We start from the raw sequence: 21,269 nt of genomic DNA, 5'->3' as shown, positions 1-21,269 counted from the left end.
TAAGTTCTGGAACTCCCTTCCTAGGGAGGCACGAATGGCCCCCTCCTTGCCATCCTTCTGTCGGCAAGTAAAGACTTTTTTATTCCGACAGGCTTTTGGGATAGAAGGTGTTTAGGATTGGGCTTTACAAGGCTTGTTTTAATGTTTTATATTATTATCTGTATTATTTTAAATTGTTCTTAGATTTTTAAGTGCCTTTTATGGTTTTAAGGTTGTGCATAGTTTAATTGCATTTTAATGGTATGTTTTTCTATGTTTTTAACTACACATAGTTTTATTTGTAAGCCGCCCTGAGTTCCAGTTTGGAAAAAGGGTGGGGTAAAAATAAAGTTTCAATTCAATTCAATTCAATCTTCAAATAAATCAAATGTGAGTCATCAAAGATCATAGTTTTGAAAGATGACCAAGCTGTGTGAAATCATTCATTGAATGTGTGTGTGTTGGGTGGGAACCTTTACATATTCAGCTGAAGGTATGAACAAAGCCTTCATCCATACAAGTTGCATGTTCATAGAGCCTCTGTGTGAAACTGATGTTTGTTTTGTTGCTGGAAGGAGAGCAGCAAACTCTCCTTACCCAAACAAGCCATTTCTCTAAATATCAGCACCCTGATCCTAAATCTATTCATATCAGCATACGTCACATTCATATCAACCTTCCATCTAATTAAATGTGCTTAAGAATGCATCTGAGGTGTCCTTTGGCACATTGAAAAAGTATAATCACCTGGCCCAATACACAGTCTTCTCAGGAAGATTTCAGGAGATGTGAATTAGGAAACAGAGGGCAACAAGGCAGTCAAATAGCTCATTTTCCAGAAATGATTGGTATTGTAGTTAGACCCACTCCAATGCTGGTAATATTTAACCACCTAGAATTGGATATTAGTAGTAATCTAAAATTGTTGATTTCTAACCTTATGATTGCTGCAAAAATAGTTTGGGCCAGGAAATGGAAAGCCCAAACCAGCCCCTCAATTTGAGAATGGAAATTTAAATGCTTGGACATATGGACAAACTCACAAGCCTGATTTGGACAAGGCAGTGAAAGAGTAATCCTACAGCGTTATTGGACTGATGGACTCAGTTTGTCAATTATTGGAACAGATACGATGCAAATATGAGGTTGGATCATTATTTCTGTACACTTCCCCCCATCTTTTTGATGTTGTAACAAAAAATGAGAATAGATCATTGACTGTTTATGTAACTATAGGTATTCTGGAGTAGGAAATCAATCATTATTTGCATTCTAGACTGTAGTGAGGCTCATTAGTAATAAATATTATTTAATTAAAAAGTAGCTCATTTTTGCATTTGATGGGTGCAACTATTAAACACTGTCATGGGCCCAAACATGCACAGGGAATCCCAATTATTCTCCCTCCTCAAGTTGGACTAGCATGTCAGTTAATGCCTCTATATGGTCTCTCAGGAGGCCAGGGCATGCATGGAGTTGGACTTTCCTCTGCATTCCATCACAGAAAAGGTCTCCACCAGGTCTTGCCCTTCACAGGCGGGGTGGGTGTGGGTTGATTAACTTCACCAAGTGCTGGGCCAGTCACTCCACCTGGAACTCCATAGCACAGCTGCTTTCAGCAGGATTGCTGTCACCACTGATCGGCTTGTGCTGAAGGATCACACTTTAAGGCTCTCAGGGCCAGTCCATATGAATGTATAATCTGCAATGTAATTGCTTTGTGTCCTCATTAATTCACCATTGTCTATATGACATCACAAGTTGGATGGATTTTTGCGTTAACAAACCCGCATTAACATAACCCCCCCCCAAAATGCTAAGCTTTCCTAAACCAATAATCAATCGCATTAACATCTGTGGGGTCGGACACAATGCCGCGGACTTTCCTGCAATAGGTGGTCAATGGGTGTTCCTCTGTCGTATGCCAAGCCCCTTCTCCTTCCCCCCATCCTCTGTCCATGCCTCCTCCTTCATGCTTACAGTTCATTCATGCTTCTGGTAGTGAACTGGGGTACTTCCTCCTGCTGGCTTCTGTAACTGTATCACATTGTTGTTCATTTTTTAAAAAAACCTACTATTTTGTGATCAAACATAAAATGAAATGTTTAATTAATAATATTTCCACTTAAAAGCTATTTTGCGATGTTACACAAACAATTAATTGAAAACACGGAGTTTAAAGGAGGTTTTTAACTGAGCTTCCTTGGGCTGACAGGGGTAAGGGGGGGGAGAGGAGCAAGCTCTAGTACTTTAACGTGGCATTGATCTTGCAGCCAATTCAGCAGCAGGCAAAGCCTGTCTTTTCCTGCCCCACAGTTGATAGGGAGGGGAGGGGGACCCAAACATGCCAAAGAGCCAAAAATCAGGGATGAGAGGAAGGGGAGATCAGCTTCTCTCCCTTTAGGCAGCCAGATCTCTCTCTCTCTCTCTCTCTCTCTCTCTCTTTCTCTCTCTCTCTCTGTGTGTGTGTGTGTATGTGTGAGTGAGTGAGTGCACACAGCCTTTCAAAATGGTAACAGCAGGAGACAGAGGGAAACAATCGAACATGGAAAGGGATTTGCCTCTCAGTTTGACAAATTCAATAGAATCGGGAGTAACCAGGGGCTCCCATCCTTGGAATGCTCTGTGTTATATGTAACAACCCAGTCATTTATTTTGCTTGCACTTGGGGGGGGGCATTAACATTGCCCTTTTGCACATCCACAAACCTGTGCATGCGCGGGAATGAAAAATATATATACATTTCTGCACTCTTTTGAAAAAGCACATGAAAAGCTAATGACCGTTCTGGACCAATCAATGAAAAGGGGTGGACTTAGCGGAGCGGCCAATGCTAAAGGCGAAAAAAAGCCCACACATATGGAAGCTTGATAATTGGGTTTTCACAATAATCCGACCACAACAGGACATGTATGGATCTCAAGGCCACCAACCGAATATGGAAAACGCAGATTTTGTGGTTAGGTATGGATGGGCCCTCAGTTGTTCATTGGCAGCCACATCTCTACCTGCTGCACACCTGACATAAAATAGGACATCAGGTGTGGGGCAGATGGACATGGTTTGGGTAAAATGGTCTTGCAGAATTTAGGCCTACAAACTGGACATTCTGTACTGTTGCTCTAGATTCTTACAGCCATGCTAGGTGTATGTAGGTTTACTCATTTATTTTATTTATTTATTTATTATTTGATTTATATCCCACCCTTCCTCCCAGTAGGAGCCCAGGGCTAACATGAGCGTATTAGATTAATAGCCATAGTAGCCACACTGAAGGACCGAGAGAGTAAGAATATCTCCCACCTTTGATCCTGCACATTAGATGCACCATCATATGAATATTTTCAGCCACCCAACAGATATTGCCAACAATTCAATTACACAAAAAATGCTTGTCAGTATGTATTACGATCCTCATCAGCTCAATCTGTAGGTTGCATTGCATATTTTAACTGTCATGGTCTTACACGCATACGCACACACACACAAAAGCTGCCTTGCAAACAAAACAGACTAAATTCAAAGATATTGCCAGGACAGAACATTTGGAGAATTAGGCGACCTGGCTATTAAAAATGCATGAAGAGATTATGGAGCATGACACAAAATACATTGGAAAAGAGCATTCACTGCCTTCCCTTTCTGAATGAGTTAAGTGGAGAATTCTTACTTTTGGAAGAGAAGCTCTGGAGCCTGAACTCTGAGTGGTCATTGTCAAGACTGTGGTGATGCCCAAGGCAACTCTGGCTGGAGCGGCATCCATGTTGATCCAGAAAGAAACCCAGGACAAAATGACGATCAGCAGGCTAGGAATGTACATCTGGATTAAATAATATCCCATCTGACGCTCCAAATGAAACTTTACTTCAATGCATGTAAATTTTCCTAGAACATGAAATTGCTTTTATAAATCATTTTTGTACTTTTAATCTTTTTTTATTATGAGCATAAATTAACTGCCTTAGACTCATGGAGTTTTGAAATGTCTAATATTATTCATTCATCTTGGTTCCATTCCTTCACCAAGGACTTGAAAATACTGCACAAATTCTTAACTAGGCCAATGTACTATATTGGCAGATAGTCACTTGAGACTTTTATATCAACTGACACAACTGACTGTAACACAATTTTTCCTTTCGAGGAGAAAAATACACTTTGTCTTTGCTGGATAGAATGTAATATTGGAAGAAATAGTGAGGGCTTTTGTGGTTTTATTCGTATTTTAACATTGTAATCAAATTTGTATTCCTGAACATTCAGATCTGAAATATTTGGAGATCAGAGCATTTGATCTGATGTTTTCAGAAATGGCACTTGTATCAAAGAAACAAGTTTATTTTAAAAAGTGAACAGTGGATTATGTCTTTGGCAGTGGGAGCTAGTGATGTCACCAATGTTTGTAATTAGTAACCTAGCTTGGAACATGAACTCCTAAACTCCTAATACCTGGCTGTGTTACACATTGAGCAATGCTTGGAATGAACTAGTTCACTGAACTAGTTCAAAAATGTGAACTATACATGAAAGTAGTTCCCATAATTACCAGGTGAACTAAATGTGGATTTAAAAAATCATTTTGGGCTAGATCTCTGAATGATTTCTAGTTCACTTTTATGTCAATTCCCTCCCACCACCACCACCAGCAGGAGGCCAGGACTCTTAGCTTTCACTAAAAAAAGAGTAAGTCAATGAGATATCTATAAAGTGTTAGCAGAATGATTTGAATAAAGCAGATGGAGTCCAGCGAGAAAATAAACTGATAATACCTTACTGAGTAAACTGAACATAAACAGTGCATAATTTCAGGAGGTATAAATAAATTATCTTACAATAAATTATCTTACAGGTTTCAGGCCTGGTTGAGAGCAGGGAGACATTCAAGAACACATAGCGGGGGAAACTTCCTCAGAACTACATAGCCAATCAGAGCATGGGTTACCTCAGCAAACATCATGCCATCCAGCCTGGTTGCTAAGCAACATATCCTCTGCCCCCTCCTGGGCCAATTGTCAACAGAATCACCCCTTAGGTTACTAACAGAATGATACCTGCTGTTGTACTTACAACATAAAAAAGTTAGAAAGCAAAATGTGAAGGCAACGTTCTGAGATTTATTAGGCAGATATGGACGGACTGCTGTTGCTCAAGATACTTAGTCACTTAATAACTGTAGCTAAGCAATCAGAAGGAAAGAATGTGAGGCATGAAGATATTCACTGTCTTCCAACAGGAGCTGCTTGCAGCAAGAAGTACATGTACAGTCAGGAAGTGAGTGAATTATGCCTTTAACAGCTGTATGGCTGGCACAAATTAAACTGGGTAAACCTTTTCTAGTATGGGAACATGATTATGGGAAATGCATCACCCATTGACATTCTCTCTGTCAGACATCTTATTACTTGTGTATGGTCCCTATAGTTCAGCACAGCGGCTTGTAATATTCTGAATGTTGAAAAAATGTTGCCAAGGATGAACTGAACTAGTTTGTTTTGTATAAGGCCAAACCTGAACTTGTTGCTTTGGACAGGATGAACTAGAACTAGTTCCTTTTTAAAATGAACTGTCCAAGCACGGAAATTGATTGGCATTTCCCTTAAAAGTTCTTTTCTGACATAAATAACACTTAACTTCTTTGTATTCTGGCTGTTTCGGGTACACTGCTGTCCACGTAATGGAACAGCAAAGAACCATACTAGCCACCAGGGCCTGTTCTAAAGGACGGCCAGGTGGGGCACTGGCCGAGGGCTCCTGGGGCTACAGGGGCCCCTGGGGCTCCTGGGGCCCCTGCACTCCCCTTCTGCAATCCATGGCAGGATTGCTGCCACAGATAGCAGGGCAGGAGCTTCAGAGCCGCCCGCCATTCCCGCACTTCACCTACCTTTCTCTCTGCTGTTTTTTGACTTGCAGAAGGGGAGTTCTTGGGCCCCAGCATGCCTGGGGCTGGCCCTGAGGTAGGCATTCCTTGGGCCCCAGCTTCCCCCGGCCCCAACACTTCCCTTCTGCAATTCACTGCAGGATCGGTACTGCGGATCACAGGGTGGGAGATCCCAAGCCGTCCCCCATTCCCCTGCTCTACTTACCTTTCTCTGTGCTGTTTTTTTGGTGGCGCACCTACATGCACAGGTTTGCCATCAATCAAGATGGTGACCGAGGTTTTCCTAAGGGGCTGAAGACTCTGCCGCCATCTTGGTTGATGGCACACATGTGTGCTACACGCGCGTATTGCTGTCATCAACCAAGATGGCGGCAGAGGCTTCAGCCCCTTAGGGAAACCTCAGCCGCCACCTTGATTGATGGCAAACCTGTGTGTGCAGTGCACACAGCTGCAAAAAACAGCAGAGAGAAAGGTAGGTGAAGCGGGGGAATGGCGGGCGGCTCTGAAGCTCCTGCTCTGCTATCTGTGGCAGCAATCCTGCCATGGACTGCAGAAGGGGAGCGCAGGGGCCCCCAGCCAATGCCCCACCTGGCCACCCTTTAGAACCGGCCCTGGCCTACCTATACATGTAGGAAGAGGAAGATCTTCATATATTATATCAGCTTTCTCCAACCTGGTGCACTTCAGATTTCTTGGACTATAGGTCCCATAATCGCTGACCATTGACCATGCTGGCTGTGGCTGATGGTAGTCATAGTCCAAAACATCTGGAGGGCAACAAGCTGGGGAAGCTGTATTAGATACATTTCTCATCCCTCCTCCCCAGTTTATACTCCTCCCCATTCCCTTTGTAGAGATGATTGTTAAAATTACAGTAAACAAATGCTCACCGGTATTGTAATGTTTTGTGCAATAACCAAGTTCTTTTTCTTCTTTCAAAATAAACTGTGGCAGAGTTAAGCCCTCTGCTACTTGCACAGGACCGTCACTCATCCATTCAAATATCAGGTCATTCATAGTGTAGCCAACTAGAATAAACAAATTATCTTTGATTAGATAATAATGGAGTGGCACACAGTCTGAAGTCAAGAGAGATAAATTACTGCAGTAAAAGCGATCTTGGTGTTCAGTAGGAAAACATCAAAGATAAATACTGTAAATTAACTCTTAAACAGTCCTATAATCACTACTGCTCTCACAAAGAGTGACATGATAGCAGTGAATGTACACCTGCACTATAAATAAGGGAAACACTTGGCAGTAACTACATAGATATCTATGACAAGGCCATGAATATTTGAGGAAATATATTATACTACCAGCCTCATACTCAGTGTTGCTCAGGAAATAACAAACAAAAAAATAGTACAGCTTTGAAATCAGTGGTTAAAATCAGTGCAGTTTTGAAAGGTTTAGGCTGCAATATAATATACACTTACCTGAGAATAAGCCCAATTGAACCCAATGGAGCTTACTTCGAAGTAGACATGTGTTGGATTGCAGACTTAGTCTGTTATCTTGATTCAAAATGGCATCCAACTGTATCCAAACATAGACAAAAACCTGTTCCTTGATCTCAGGAACTATCATGCAAAATTTGGTTACTATGTCTTAAGAAGTGTCCAAATGCACAGCAAACAGACAAGCAATTTTCCAATATATATAATCAATGCAATGCAATTAAGGCTGCAATGCTATATGCACTTTCCTGGAAGTAAGGCCCATTGAATACAGCGTGACATAGTTCTAAGTAAACATACAGATTATGGAATGTGATATCCTCTTAGGTTCTTTGATTATCTTATTGTTGATCATTGGATGATAATCCAACATTAATCATACCCACCCATGGAAATCAATGGGTGTAAGTAAATGAAGTCCATTGATTTCAATGGATCAACTCTGAGTATGTGACTTAGTTGGCTATCACCCATTGCACAAAACAAGGCAGAGAATTGGGAGAAACAATCTGATAGAATAGACATGAGCATACTGTTTAGTGAGCAGTGAGCAGTGAGCTTTCTATGATCTCATGGCAGGCCTGTAGCCGGGGGGGGCAAATGGGGGTGCTGCCCCCCTTGACCTGTGGTTTGCTGCCTCCCCAAGATTTTTGGGAAAAACTGTCTTTTTAATTTGTGACATGACAGACAGTGACAACCTCCATTTAAAGAGTGACAGCATGTTTTAATAACGGGAACAATTTAACAATAGGGCCCTCTGAAAAGTTCAGTAAATAACTCAAAACTTCCCAAAAAGGAAGGATCACCCAACTTCCTAATATGGAGCATGCCAATGAACACATGGTAGGACCGAACTTCTCCTTAGCCTACCCTTCAGCAGATAAAACAAGTACTTGCCAGCCTCTCCTGGTCTTCTCAGAACACAAAGCGGCCTCCATACACACATCTGCCAGTTCACAAGATCAAGGGCAACATGCTATCGATCTGGGCTCTGCCTCCTCACCTAAGGACCAAATTAAACCCGGATTCACCCCAAATCCCATAACCAGCCAGGCTTGGAAACTGACTCTCAGTTGTCAAAGCCTAATTCTTTCCAATTTTCCGAAAACCTCAGGTGCCTGGTCTTTTGACCACTGCAAAGCTCACTTTCTTCACCTGGCAAAAAAGATAGCCCCCCAGTGTGGCACTATCACTGACATCATTGACATCGAATACCTATTTCACAATTGCCGGCACATCCGAGATGTGATAACTTTTTGGACCTGGGCGACTGTACAACTCCTCTACAAAGAAAAAGTCAATTTTTTTCATGCCGGAATCTTAATAACTAGACTATTCGAGAATCATAATCGGTTTGATTTGTTCCACAACAACCTCCATTCCTCAGAAAATAATATCTTGAGTAATCCGCTTATTCGTCCAGACAATCCCCAGGTACCCAAAGTTCTTCGAATCCCAGACACAGCCCAAAACATATGCTTTCTCAACCTCCCTATGATTTCAAATCAGTTCAATTTCCGGAAGAAAAAGTCCTCCTGGACTCAATCCTATTATTACCTTTACAGACCCAGGAAGAAATAACCCTCAGACTTACTTTCTTAAGAGACACGCTCGTTCACTCCATGCAGGACAACGCCGGGAAATCTCCAGAGCGAGACTTGAAAACACCATGTCCTCCAACGACGCCAGCTCTTAGGAAACCGGAGCGGCTGACCGGACAGCCTAAGCGGCACATGGGGACTCCTCTTTACGCCAAGGTCCCCATTACCCTCAAACCACCACCAACAAAGTCGATCAACCCTGCGATAGGGTGCCTAAGGCCCCTAAAGGAATACCCCTCAAACTTCTCAACCAGACCTTTACAGTCCGGAACTGAATGGCTACAATCCAGATTTCTGGGTCCTGAGGAACTGGGCCCTATGTTTACAATGCTTCATCTGAGCGTGCAGGATAATAAAAAAAGCAAAGCTTGTCATCCCTCCAGCGCAATCTGGTGCTGTCTATGTGGACTCGACTGGAGAGCTTAACCAGATCACGGAACTAAGCTGACAAGGTAACCATTCAACCGGACCAACATCAGGCTGCCCTTTCCCTCGCCCTCAGGACTATGGGGAATCCAGCATTACTCCCGGAGCCCAGCTTAACTTTCTCTCCTGGAATATAGCAGGATGGGCAACCAAGGAAAAAAACCCTGAGATACTCGACTTTTAAAAAGACTTCAAGGTAATTTTTCTGCAGGAAACATGGTCCACCAAAAATCTGTACCTGGACGACTTTTCAACAATTGATCTACCGGCCGTGCCCCCTATTGGGAAAGGCAGACCCAAAGCAGGTCTGGTGATACTGTTTTCAACCTCCCTCCTCGCAAACACCAAAAAAGTCAATCGATGCGGGAACCTTGCAATAGCTGCCCTAATGGACTTTACATCTACATCTCTCCTGTTGATCAACGTCTACATTCCCCCCTTTCCCTCCAGGAAAGATATATACTTGGCTTGGGAGTCTCTGGAACAATACATAATGGACGTAGAGTCCCTATACCCCAGAGCCCATCTTATAATAATGGGGGATTTCAACGCAAGGATAGGCCCCAACAACACTACACTTTTTTCATCCGGCCTTTGGGAGGCAACTGACACTGAAAATTTCACCTTTAAGCATGACTGGTCCTCTAAGACACAACGGTGAATTATGGGGGAATCTGTCTGACCTGAATGGTGGGCTGTTTTAACTTAATAATTCTGAACGGCCTTACTTTGGTAGACAACAGAGCGGAATTTACCTAAGTATCGGGCCGAGGAAGCAGTGTCGTGGATTACGTCTTGATCCCTCAACATTTGCTCAACCTGATTACTAACTTTACTGTGGGAGATAGACTAGACAGCGACCACCTCCCCCTCAATTTCTCCATCATGTTCCCAGTGAAAGGCTATATTGATGCCAAACGTAACTCTGAGGACAAAATACCCTCCCCCAAACACCGGAGAACCAAATGGTCTATAGGAGTCTTGAATAAGATCTCCTTCTTTCTTGACTCCCCCCAGGGGTTGGGCTTTAAAAACCGAATTGTGGATGCTACTGAACCTCTTCCTGCCCTAAATGACTACTCTCTATTGACCTCTGCTTTAAGTTCAATCTTAAAATCCAAACCCCCATCTTCTAGACCACAAACTAAACAGGGCCTCCCCAGGTGGTTCGACAAAGCCTGTCTTGAAGCCAAGCGAAATCTGAGAAAGGTATACCATCAATACAGGAAGGATAATTCTAACTCACTCCCACCAGAATATTACACCATTAAAAACCAATACAAACTTTTGATAACTACTAAAAAGAGACAGGCATTCCAGGACGGGTGGAAGGCCTTGATAAATGCCTCCCAAATCAAAAACTCTAAAATCTTTTGGTCCCTTTTTACTGATGCCTTAACATCTTCTAACCCTACTCCCTGCAACATTCCCTCCAGCAGCTGGGAGCAGTATTTTACAGGGTTGTTCGAGGCCTCAAGTAATCACTTTTTGAATTGTGCACTTACCGTGGACCCCACTGCCCTCCCACCCTGGCCGCCTGTTACACAGAACAAGATAAAATCTCTGATTAGTGCCCTGAAACCCGGCAAGGCTCCGGGCCAGGACGCTATTCCCCCTGAACTGCTGAAGTCGCATCATGTCTGGTGGGCCACCATATTGGCTAGCCTATGTACCCAGATTAACAACTCCGGTCACCTCCCCGCGGTCTGGCTTGAGGCCATTGTCATACCAATCTTTAAGAAAGGAGCCAGAGACTATCCCTCAAATTACAGACCCATTAGCCTACTATCGGTGGTGGGCAAGCTGTACTCCAGCTATCTAAATACAAAACTGATCTGCTGGCTTGAGGAGGAGAACGTTCTGGGCTGGGAGCAGGCAGGTTTTAGAAAAGGCAGTTCCACCTTTGACCATTGTATCTTGTTAAATCACATGGCTGAAAAATATATGAGCCCCCTAGGAAACGGCCTCTTTGTTGCCTTTGTCAACCTTAAATCTGCTTTTGACGCCATCCCCAGAGACAAACTATGGGCCAAACTCTTTCGAACTAACATGGACATGAGACTCCTCTACCTTATCTACCACCTCTACCAATCCACTTCTCTTCGAGTTCGATGCGGCACCGATGGAACCTTAACAAACTCCATCCCCGTTACCAAGAGGGTCAGACAGGGCTGTGTTCTAGCCCCAGTACTATTTAACCTCTTCCTAAACGACCTGAGTACATGTTGCCATTCTCCTGCCTTTCATCCCCCCAAGGTGCCTGACCTGAAATGCCCTCTGCTGCCATACGCAGATGATGCCGACCTCCTGTCCCTCTCCAAAATTGGTCTGAAATGGCTTTTCCGTGCCTTTATGTCCTATTGTGCTACAAATTTTTTAACTATAAACTTTAACAAGACCAAAATCTTGGTCTTCTCCCGACGCTCATCAGTGTCCGATAGGACAATTAATGGTCAGAAGATAGCCCAGGTTAGGCAATACAGATATCTCGGGGTCATGTTTCACTTTTCTCTTTCCTGGTCTGCTCATATACGCTCCGCTGTCCAAACTGCCCGAAACACACTAAAAGCCATTCTTTGTTTTTTTTACACTAGGGGTGGGCAGTATATACCTGCTGCCATCCAGGTTCTCAAATCTAAGATCTTTCCCCAACTCCTTTATGGTGTTCCACTTTGGGCCCAGAGTTTTGACCCCAAGGTTGAATCAATCTTATCAACCTTTTTAAGATCAATTTTCAGTGTACCTCGATGTGTCCCGGCTGCCGGCCTCCGCCTAGGGTCTGGACTGCCTTCACTTGAATCCCTTGCCTGGTCCTTAGCTTTCAGATATTGGACCAAATTAGCTTACACAAGCCCTGCCTCAAGACATTTACATCTCCTCTGGAAGGACATCTTTTCCAGCACATGGTCAAAAACATTACTTGCCAACCTGGCCACACTAGGCTTCTCAGTGGACATTCTATCCTCACTAGAGCCTGGATTAGCCAAACGGACCATCGAGACCCGGATTAAGGACATCTATTTTCAAAATTCAATGTCAGATGCTGCTAAAACCTGCTCCCCTACCCATTCTGATTTAAATTTCACATTGCCTAATCCTGCCACCTACCTGGAAATTCTGACTATATCGTCTAGCCTTCTCCAGGGCTCGTTTTAACTGTCTCTTTTCTTCACTCTTAGAAGGCTGTTTCCAGGGTATACCTCTCGAACTCCACCTATGCCCCTGTAGGAATGTAGACGTCGAATCACTGTCTCACTTTCTCTTTGTCCCTACTATAATGTTGAACGCGTTAGGTACCTAAATCCTATTATGAAAAGCTTCCCGGGCAGGCCTGTTGACCGATTACTGAAACATTTTCTAGCCGGCACTGACAAGTTAACCACCCTATCTGCTGCTAAGTTCATCTTTGCTGCCCAAATCATACGTAAGAAGATCTCTCTTAGCCAGTAATGTTTATTTTAATGCTGTATTTTATAACTTATATTCTTTTACCTCCTGTTAAATCAATTGTATATTGGGTCTATGACCGCATAATAAAATTTGATTTGATTTTGATTTGATAAAGAGTGACAGCATGTTTTAATAATGGGAGCAATTTAAGAATAGGGCCCTCTGAAAAGTTCAGTAAATAAAGCAGGCTGAGTGCACAACAAAAGCCTCATCTGGAAGAGCCCCCAAAGCTGCTCACTCAAGATTTTCCGTAACTGAGGGTGGATTTTTCATGATCTCAATGGACTGCCTTCAAGTCGATTCTGACTTATGGCGACCCTATGAATAGGGTTTTCATGGTAAGCGGTATTCAGAGGGGGTTTACCATTGCCTTCCTCTGAGGCTGAGAGGCAGTGACTGGCCCAGGGTCACTCAGTGAGCTTCATGGCTGTGTGGAGATTTGAACCTTGGTCTCCCGGGTAGTAGTCCAACACCTTAACCACTATACCCCACTGGATCTTTCATGATCACAATCACCCTACAATTACTTAAGCGGCCATGAAAAAAAATAAGCCAGTATAGTCACATGACCCTTGAAGAGTTAAATATTAGAACTTTATATTATGGGCTAGAGTTAAGACTCCACCCCTTGGACTTTCCTTTGCTCTACTTTTCATTTTTATTTGTGTTTTATACCAAGCAAACAATAAAAAAGCATGTTTGCCTGCAGAAAGAAGTAAGAGTTTGTTTATTCTGCAGTTATTATAAGAAATAGAGCAGGATTGGGTGCTTATTTCTAAAGGGAAAATAACGAGATAACTTAAAGTCATCTGAAAAAATGGCTACCCTTCACTCTCTTAAAGCACTCACTATGCTCACAACCATAGTGGATATTTTGTCTTCTTTTTCTTGAATATTTGATGGCAAAGGATGAAAACAACCCTAGAGAATAGAATTATTGCTGTGTACCCTACAGTTAGCTACCTAGCTGGCTGGCTGGCTACCTGGGCCTAATTTCTGATTTTCCCAATATATACAGCTCAGCATGAGACCTTTTCAGGGTTTCTGGACAGAAAAATCAACCTAGCAACCAATTTAAAAAATCCAATTGCTTTCCACAGGTGAAAGAGGACTGTAGCTATGGGCAAAGGCAAGCTTTTGAGGCTGGTATTCCTGGGGATCTCTCAAACAAGAGTGAGCCAGTTCAACCAGTAAAACCTCATTCATGTAAATTAACACACTGTCTGGATGGAAGAAGAGTGAGGGGAAAGGTCACTGTCTTTCACTTTCCCTGCCCGGCCCTCATGTCCTCTCCACCAATGGGGGGGGATTGGCTGACACCACATGGTTCCCCCCCACAGTGCCCCACCTAGAAATGTGGTTGCCCCACATAACAAGAAAGACTGGCTATAGGGCTGTCTCAGGGCCAAACTAGATATGACAAACATGCTTGCAATCAACATATCTGGTTTTTCCTTTGCATTCCTGTTTCCAACCTACCTACACCCTCCTTTTCACCCGTGACAGCTTACCTCCTGGGCTGAAAAGCACTTTTGGGCAGCAATTTTCATTGCTGCCAATGGGGGATATCTTCCCAATGCTAATAACTAGCTGCAGAGGAGGGATTTTCCTCAAGACCAAAGCAGAGGAGGAAAGAATAACTTTCCCCTGGATGCCTGCTGCAATCCCAATAATCATCAGCTCCCTTCCAGCTGATGCTATTTGCATTTGGGGTGGGGAGTGGGGAATCTGTATGTTAAACGCAAAGAGATTTAACATCCAGTTTGGCTGTGAGATCCTTTCAACAGGACATGCCAGGGATTTTTATTTATTCATTTGTATATATAGGGTATCTGTGCATGCACTGGAAGGGACATACAGCTTCCACCCAAATTATAAACATAAAATAGGTCTGGCCATACCGTTAAACAAAGTGAAGTGACTGCATCAAGCAGCAGATGCTGGGGGATAGCCTCCTGGCTGCCCCTCCTGGCTGCCCCTCCTGAGCCCTCCAGCTACCCCCTCTGTTGGAGGGCAGGCATGTGTTTCTTGGCCCCCCCAACTAGCCTTGTGCCTCAAGAGCAGTAGAGACACCATCCCATCATGAGTCTTGAAGTAACATTCAGTGACAAGTCCAGTAGACATAGATGGTACACGGAATGGGAGGCTGTGTGTGCCATCTTGTCCTTTGCTTCGGAAAGCAAAATGTATTTGATGCCAAAACAAGATAGAACCCAGGACCTTATGCACGCAAAGCATATGTACTTCTACTGACACTGAGCAATAGCTGCGGCCTGAATAAAGGCAGCTAAATGAAGAGTGCATACCAGCAAGTCTAGAGATACTGACAAATGGCTTAGCAGCGTGTGGAATACTCATTGCATCCTTTGGGGAGGAGGCAGGTGAAAGAGCACCTCCAAAGGTCAAGGGCTAGCACATGTCATTCTGTGGTCTGAAAACATCCCCAGTGCAAGCATCATAGACACGCATGCATGCGCACACACAGAGCTTGGAAAAGTTACTTTTTTGAACTACAACTCCCATCAGCCCCAGCCAGCATGGTGCTGGCTGGGGCTGATGGGAGATGTAGTTCAAAAAAGTAACTTTTCCAAGCTCTGCGCACACACATGTATGTATGAAACCGTACAGCAGTTATAGCAGAGTTCTGTCTCAGCAAATAAGGCATGCCAGCAGTACAATGTTAGAAAACATGAGGTCATAGTAGTGTAAAAGCAATATTAAATGCTGGCATTTCAAGCAGTCAGAACATTCAAGGTTAGTGGTGTTTGTTTTTTTTTAAAACCCGCATCTGATTACTTACAGCTCTCTAGCTGCATTGTACATGTTTGTACATCCATTGGAAAGTTCTTCAGGTCCATGGGACACGATAAGGTTAATGTTAGCCTAAAGGAATGCAAAGAGATTTAAGCAAGTTTAGTAAGCATTTAATTATATCCAAGATTGGTTTTTTTAAAAAGCATTTGTTAAATGAAAAAGAGGAAAGACTGTTTCCATTTGTTAGTTCTGATAGTGAAACAAGGTCAGTATGCCAGATGTTCCTTACGGACCAGTTTTTTTTACAGACAATTCAAGTCCCACTGAACTCCATAAAACAGTCATCTATTTCTGATGTGCCCCTTCTTTTTTAAAGTGATTTGCCAAACTGCATTAAACAGGAGCTGTTTAATGGGCTCCTGCCGGAAGGAAGGGCGGAATATAAATCAAATAATAAATAAATAAAGATGGTTATTTCTACTGCAAATTGACCCTCACCCCTATAAATATTATGCTATAAATATCACTCCTTCAGCCTCCCTTTTAAACACTCTCACACACACGAGTCAAGAAGCACCCTTAGCTGAGATTTGGGAAGGAAAGAGGTAATCTATTACAGACAGAATGCTTAGTATTAATTTGAGTGGATGCAGAATTGTCAAACCAAAACCTGAACATGAATTCAAACCTGGAGTGCACCTTTATTTTTCCCCAAACCAGGATAGGACTTAACAAATCAGAATAACACTTCACTGATGAGGTGTTATACCCCAGTGATTAGAAAGTAAAAGCCCTGCAAGAATGTACCAGTTTTTTTAATTAATGCAAATCAAACCTGGCTACTGTCATGATCCTAGAACTGGATTCGTTGTCTTCAGGAGATGAGAGCAAGGAGGTTGAAGGGGAAGGGCACACCTAGACAGCCCCAGGAGCACACCCACCAGTTTGCTGTCTTCAGACTTGGAAGACCCCATCGCAGAGGCCCCAGTCAGACAAGAGTCTCCCATGCTCTGTCGAAGTAGGAGACTGATGGAGAGGCTGGCTGGCGGCGGCGGGGGTCCTTTAACTGAAAAGGCACCTTCAAGGGAAGGCAGGGTTAGCAATAGGGATGCAGATGCTGCTGTATAGGGCTCCATCTCAGTTGGACGTTTGCTGAAGCAACATCAGAGCCCTGCATCCAGTCTGAGTCTGGCCTGGAATCAACACTTGTCTCACAGCAGGTACTTGGAAGTAGGTCCCACAGTGTTGAATGGGGCTTGCATAGGATGGAATAATCTGTTGGTTGTGGCTCATTCAGTTTCTTATTTTTCCAATCTTAAATTCAGTTCTCCAGGTTTCTGCAGCAATTTGTGTTTTTTTTAACCAAAAAATCCTTAACATTTTTTCAGCATTTTAGTGCGGATTTCAACGAACACTCACATTTTTGTATGAAGTTTTGACTAACATGAACATTTTTGCAAGCAATCTCTTCTAATATAATACGTTTGTATATTATTTTCATGAATATGTTCATTGTTGTACACATTTTCCCCTAATATATGCATTTTTGTAAACATTGTTTGGTGGAGAACTGCATCACAAAATTTGGATACTTGTGGATTTGGAAGGATGGCTGTGTTTCACTTCTCATATTGTTTTAGAAAGTGCAAAACTGATAGATTTGGACTAAATCAAATTTCTCCCTCATCCCTACTCCCAGGCAGGCAGGCAGGCAGGCATTGGATTGCAATCCTATGCATACTTACCCAATATTGAGACTAAGCCCCCTATACACAATGGGATTACTTCTGAACATGCAAAGGGTTACACTACCCATCATCATTTACACCATCTACTAGGGCAGCATGGCCAATGGTCAGGAAAGATGGGAATTGCGATCCAACAACATCTGGTGGCCCACTAGTTGAGAAAGGCTGTACTAGGGGGTTTATAGATTCTTGTGCAGTAATAATCTTTCACTTGAATGATGGCAAAAACTACATACTGTATTATGTTTCCCTGTTTGCATATCTGTGGAATTCAGTTTGTTCATGGAACAGCAGATGAGCTCACTATGAAAAAAGGCTAACTATTTTTTAAAAAAATACTAAGAAACAGTGTGACAATGTTTCTTGTAATTCATTTTTATTGCATGTAATACATGTGCCATTTGTGTGACATACTTTTTATCTGTGGGGGAGATTGTACTAAAATGAAACAGCATGAAGGTAAAAAGGAGTTTTTCTCTCCAAAATATGACATGCTTTATGAACAATTCCCACCCATCCTGGAACAGATCTTAATTTTGTGCATGTTTTTGCAGTATATGTGTGCAGGTGAAAAGCAGAATATCCTTGAGCCATGTTTATGTTGAGAGATTGAACTCACAAGGCAGGGAGATTCCACTATCTTTCCTTAGGCATATATTTATTCAAAAGATGAGAGACAGCCCTCCTCATGGGTACTGGCTTTTGCTAGGTTATCCCTTCTCAATGAAGCACAGGGGAGAAAGTTCAGCAGTCCCCAAGGAAGGAGCACTTGCCTGAAACATAAATCCACTTGGTCCAATTCAGTGCTTGACAAAACATTCACACATTTATAATGAAGGCCTCCCACCATTAACAATGCTGGATGAGCAATAAAATTCTGAATCATTTGCACATCCATGTATCTGTGGATTTTCCCTCTTTTGCAGCTTCCTTTGTAACATCTGACTTCCTAACATAAAGAGGCTGCTCTGTTAAAAGAGGAGCCTTCCAGATGCTTCGTATTTCAATAACCGTAAACAGTCCTCCTCCAAACAAATGACACCACAACGACTAAGCTAAAAAGGATAGAGAAGAAAAAAGTGCAAGTGGATCTATGGGCATTTGTAGACTGTCACTATGATCAGGTGGAATTCAATCACTTACTGACAAATTCAGATTGAACGACTATAGATAATGGGACGTTCTTGTGGAACAGACTAGGTTCTTCAAAAGATAGGACTTTTCACAGTAAAGTAAGTGATGAGCAAATGCACTGGAAAGTGTGGGATAACACTTGCTTTGAAGCAACATTATTTAACCTTCCCACAAACAAATCAGTATAAATGCTCATTGAATAGCCAACATCATCTAACCTCCCTACAAACAAATCAGGATGAATGTTCAACAAACAAGTCATCTGGAAGCACTGTGAGTTCAGTGAGATGTCTCAAGCCAGTGCTTTTCTAGCCATGAAAATGAATGTGCATTGCAGAATTGAGCAGCTTACTATTAAGGAACTATATAGCACATGGGTTCAAACAAGAAAAGTCTCTTCTGTGTGGAAAACAGAAGCATCAGATTCAGAAGTATTTTCAAGTGTAGTCAGGAGAAAGAAGGTAACAGAGGGCAATGCCTTACATTTCGTTTACAAAAGGAAGTGAAAAATAGTGAAGTCTAAACAAAATTAAACAAGTTAATAGACTAAAAAGTGAACCAGAGAGAATTAACACATTGTCAAGCACAAAACAGACAACTAGCTATAAAAAGAGAAATTTTAACATCTTTAGAACGAGGTATTTTCTTCGCAAGATAGCGTCTTCAGGGGCCAAGATAGTGGGCTGCCTGAATGGCAACCAGAACTCTCCCCCTCCCTCGCCTAAACAGTTTTCAGTTGTGTGTCTTCTACAGGCAACTGGATTGCAGGCAGGTGAGACTTGCCATTAGATGATGGATACCTCCTTTTCTTACAGTTGCAGCCCCTGGGGAAGGGCAGCAGCTCAGTGGAAGAGCATCTGCCTTGCATGCAGAAGGTCCCAGGTTCAATCCCCGGCATCTCCAAGTATGACTGGGAAAGACTCCCTGTCCAAAACCCTAGAGCAGCCTTTCCCAACCAGTGTGCCTCCAGATGTTGTTGGACCACAACTCCCATCAGCCTCAGCCAGCATTGCCAATAGTCAGGAAAGATGGGAATTGTGGTCCAACAACATCTGGAGGCACACTGGTTGGGAAAGGCTGCCCTAGAGAAACCACTGCTAGTCAGTGTAGACAGCAGCTGACGAGCGGGGCTAGGTTGTGGATGGGGGTGAAGACGCTGCCTCCATCTTTAAAGGAGGCAGCGTCGCGCGTCACGCTTATGACAAAGGCGCGACGCGTAACGTGAGCGGCGGAGTCTGCAGGACTATTTAAGTCCAGCCGCCCCTCCTACCTTCTTCTCTTTTTGCTGCGCGACATCGAGGGACAGACAGCAGAGAGCAGGACGAGCGAACAGCAGCGGTGGCGTGATTGGCACCATTTTGAGACGCGGGTCTCTAATGGCGCAGGCCTCGCGTGGTGGTGTGATCGGCGCCATTTTGAGGCACGGGTCTCCAGCGGCGCAGGCCTCATTTGTGGCCTCGGCGTCTAAGGCGCTAGTTTGCGGCAGCTCAGGCCGTTTTTGTGTGCCGTTCAGGCCTGGTCTTTTTTCCCCTGAAGGGATAACTCCTGCGTTGGGCGGCTGTTTTGGCTGGAGGAACAGCACCGGCTGGGCGGGCTTTTAAGGCCTTTGTGAAGCCAATCGCTGGGGACCCCTCCCCCTGGCTGGTGGGGGCGGGAAGCTCTTGGATTTCTGCAGCCAGTTGAATCAAGAACACACACACACGTTACAGCGACAGAGTTCCAAGGCTTTGGATACTCAGGGCTGTTTTTTCTGCAGCCAGTAAAACAAGAGCACACACAATTAACATTACTTAAGTGGCTTAATGGTCGGTGGCTTACAATACTGTGTTAAATAATCATTACATAAATTAGAATAAAGCTGCAAGGTTTGGAATAAAAGGATCATACCTTGCTGACAGTGATTTACAGTGGTTAGTGCTGACAATAGATAATTGTTGCTAGTGTGTCTATCTTAGTGGCTAATAACACTATTGCTAATAATAATTTCTTGTAATTCTTATTATAAGCCAGGGGCGATTAAATAATTATGCCATCCAAAAAAGGGAAAGGGGGGGCAAAAGGTATGGGGAAAGCCTCCAAGCCTCCACAAAAACGCCCTCCCCCAGCGCCTGGCTCCTCGGATGAGGATGAGGCACCACCATGGGCTGCCATCTTAACGCGCCTTGAGGCCTTAGAGCAGCGGGGGCAGGTGATGCCAACCCCTGCGCCCAGGTCCACACCAACTGCTTCAAACGAAGCTGCCACTCCTGGAACTTCCACTGGGGGGGTTACCAGGCCAAAGCGAGCTACTGCTAAGGCTCAGGGTAGCACACATAAAGGTCAACAGCAAGGGTCTAACCGTGATGTCCTTGCATTGGTTTTAGCGAGGCTTGAGGCGCTTGAAACCCCTCCTGATTCCACACAGATGGTGAGCGTTGGGCTGGCGGCTCCTCCTGCTCCAACAGCGGCAGTGGGGACTGGCAGTGAAATGGCTACACCCCAGGCTGGCATGATATCATCTCTGACTGGGCAGCTGGTAGGAGCGGGTGAGTCTGCCTGGTCTCCTCAGGCTTCTGGGTCTACAGGTTTGGGGTGGCCTCCTCAGGGTGCATCTCAACCATCGCTCCAGGCTGCATGCAGCCAAATTTGGCAACAGGCAGGCAACGGACAGGGGATGACATCAGCTGTGTCACCTGAGGGGCTGGCTACAACAGCTGTTTTAGGTGCTGCACAGATGCAGCCAACCACGACTTCAAGTCCCTGTACTATTTCAGACCCGTTAGGGTCGGTGGCAAGTAATGCTGTTCCTTTCGGGAATACATCAGTCACCTTGGGTTTCCACCTGCTCCCTTCCACAAAA

General features: G+C 43.8%; 1 protein-coding gene across 2 annotated transcripts in view; it reads right to left on the bottom strand.

The window, feature by feature from the left end:
- Positions 1–21,269, bottom strand: part of GLRA2 (glycine receptor alpha 2) — a 217,117-nt gene that overhangs the window by 111,899 nt on the left and 83,949 nt on the right. For both annotated transcript variants that reach the window (XM_061629427.1, XM_061629428.1), the window contains exons 5-7: positions 15,595–15,677; positions 6,748–6,885; positions 3,650–3,864 (exon numbers count right to left, since the gene is read on the bottom strand). In XM_061629427.1, coding sequence (XP_061485411.1) covers positions 3,650–3,864; positions 6,748–6,885; positions 15,595–15,677 — 436 coding nt within the window. The remainder of the gene's footprint in view (positions 1–3,649; positions 3,865–6,747; positions 6,886–15,594; positions 15,678–21,269) is intronic.

This window comes from Rhineura floridana, chromosome 5 (assembly GCF_030035675.1).
Source record: "Rhineura floridana isolate rRhiFlo1 chromosome 5, rRhiFlo1.hap2, whole genome shotgun sequence".
NCBI classification, from domain to species: domain Eukaryota; kingdom Metazoa; phylum Chordata; class Lepidosauria; order Squamata; family Rhineuridae; genus Rhineura; species Rhineura floridana.
Note: the sequence above shows the minus strand (reverse complement) of the source record. Positions and strands in the feature narration are given on the sequence as shown.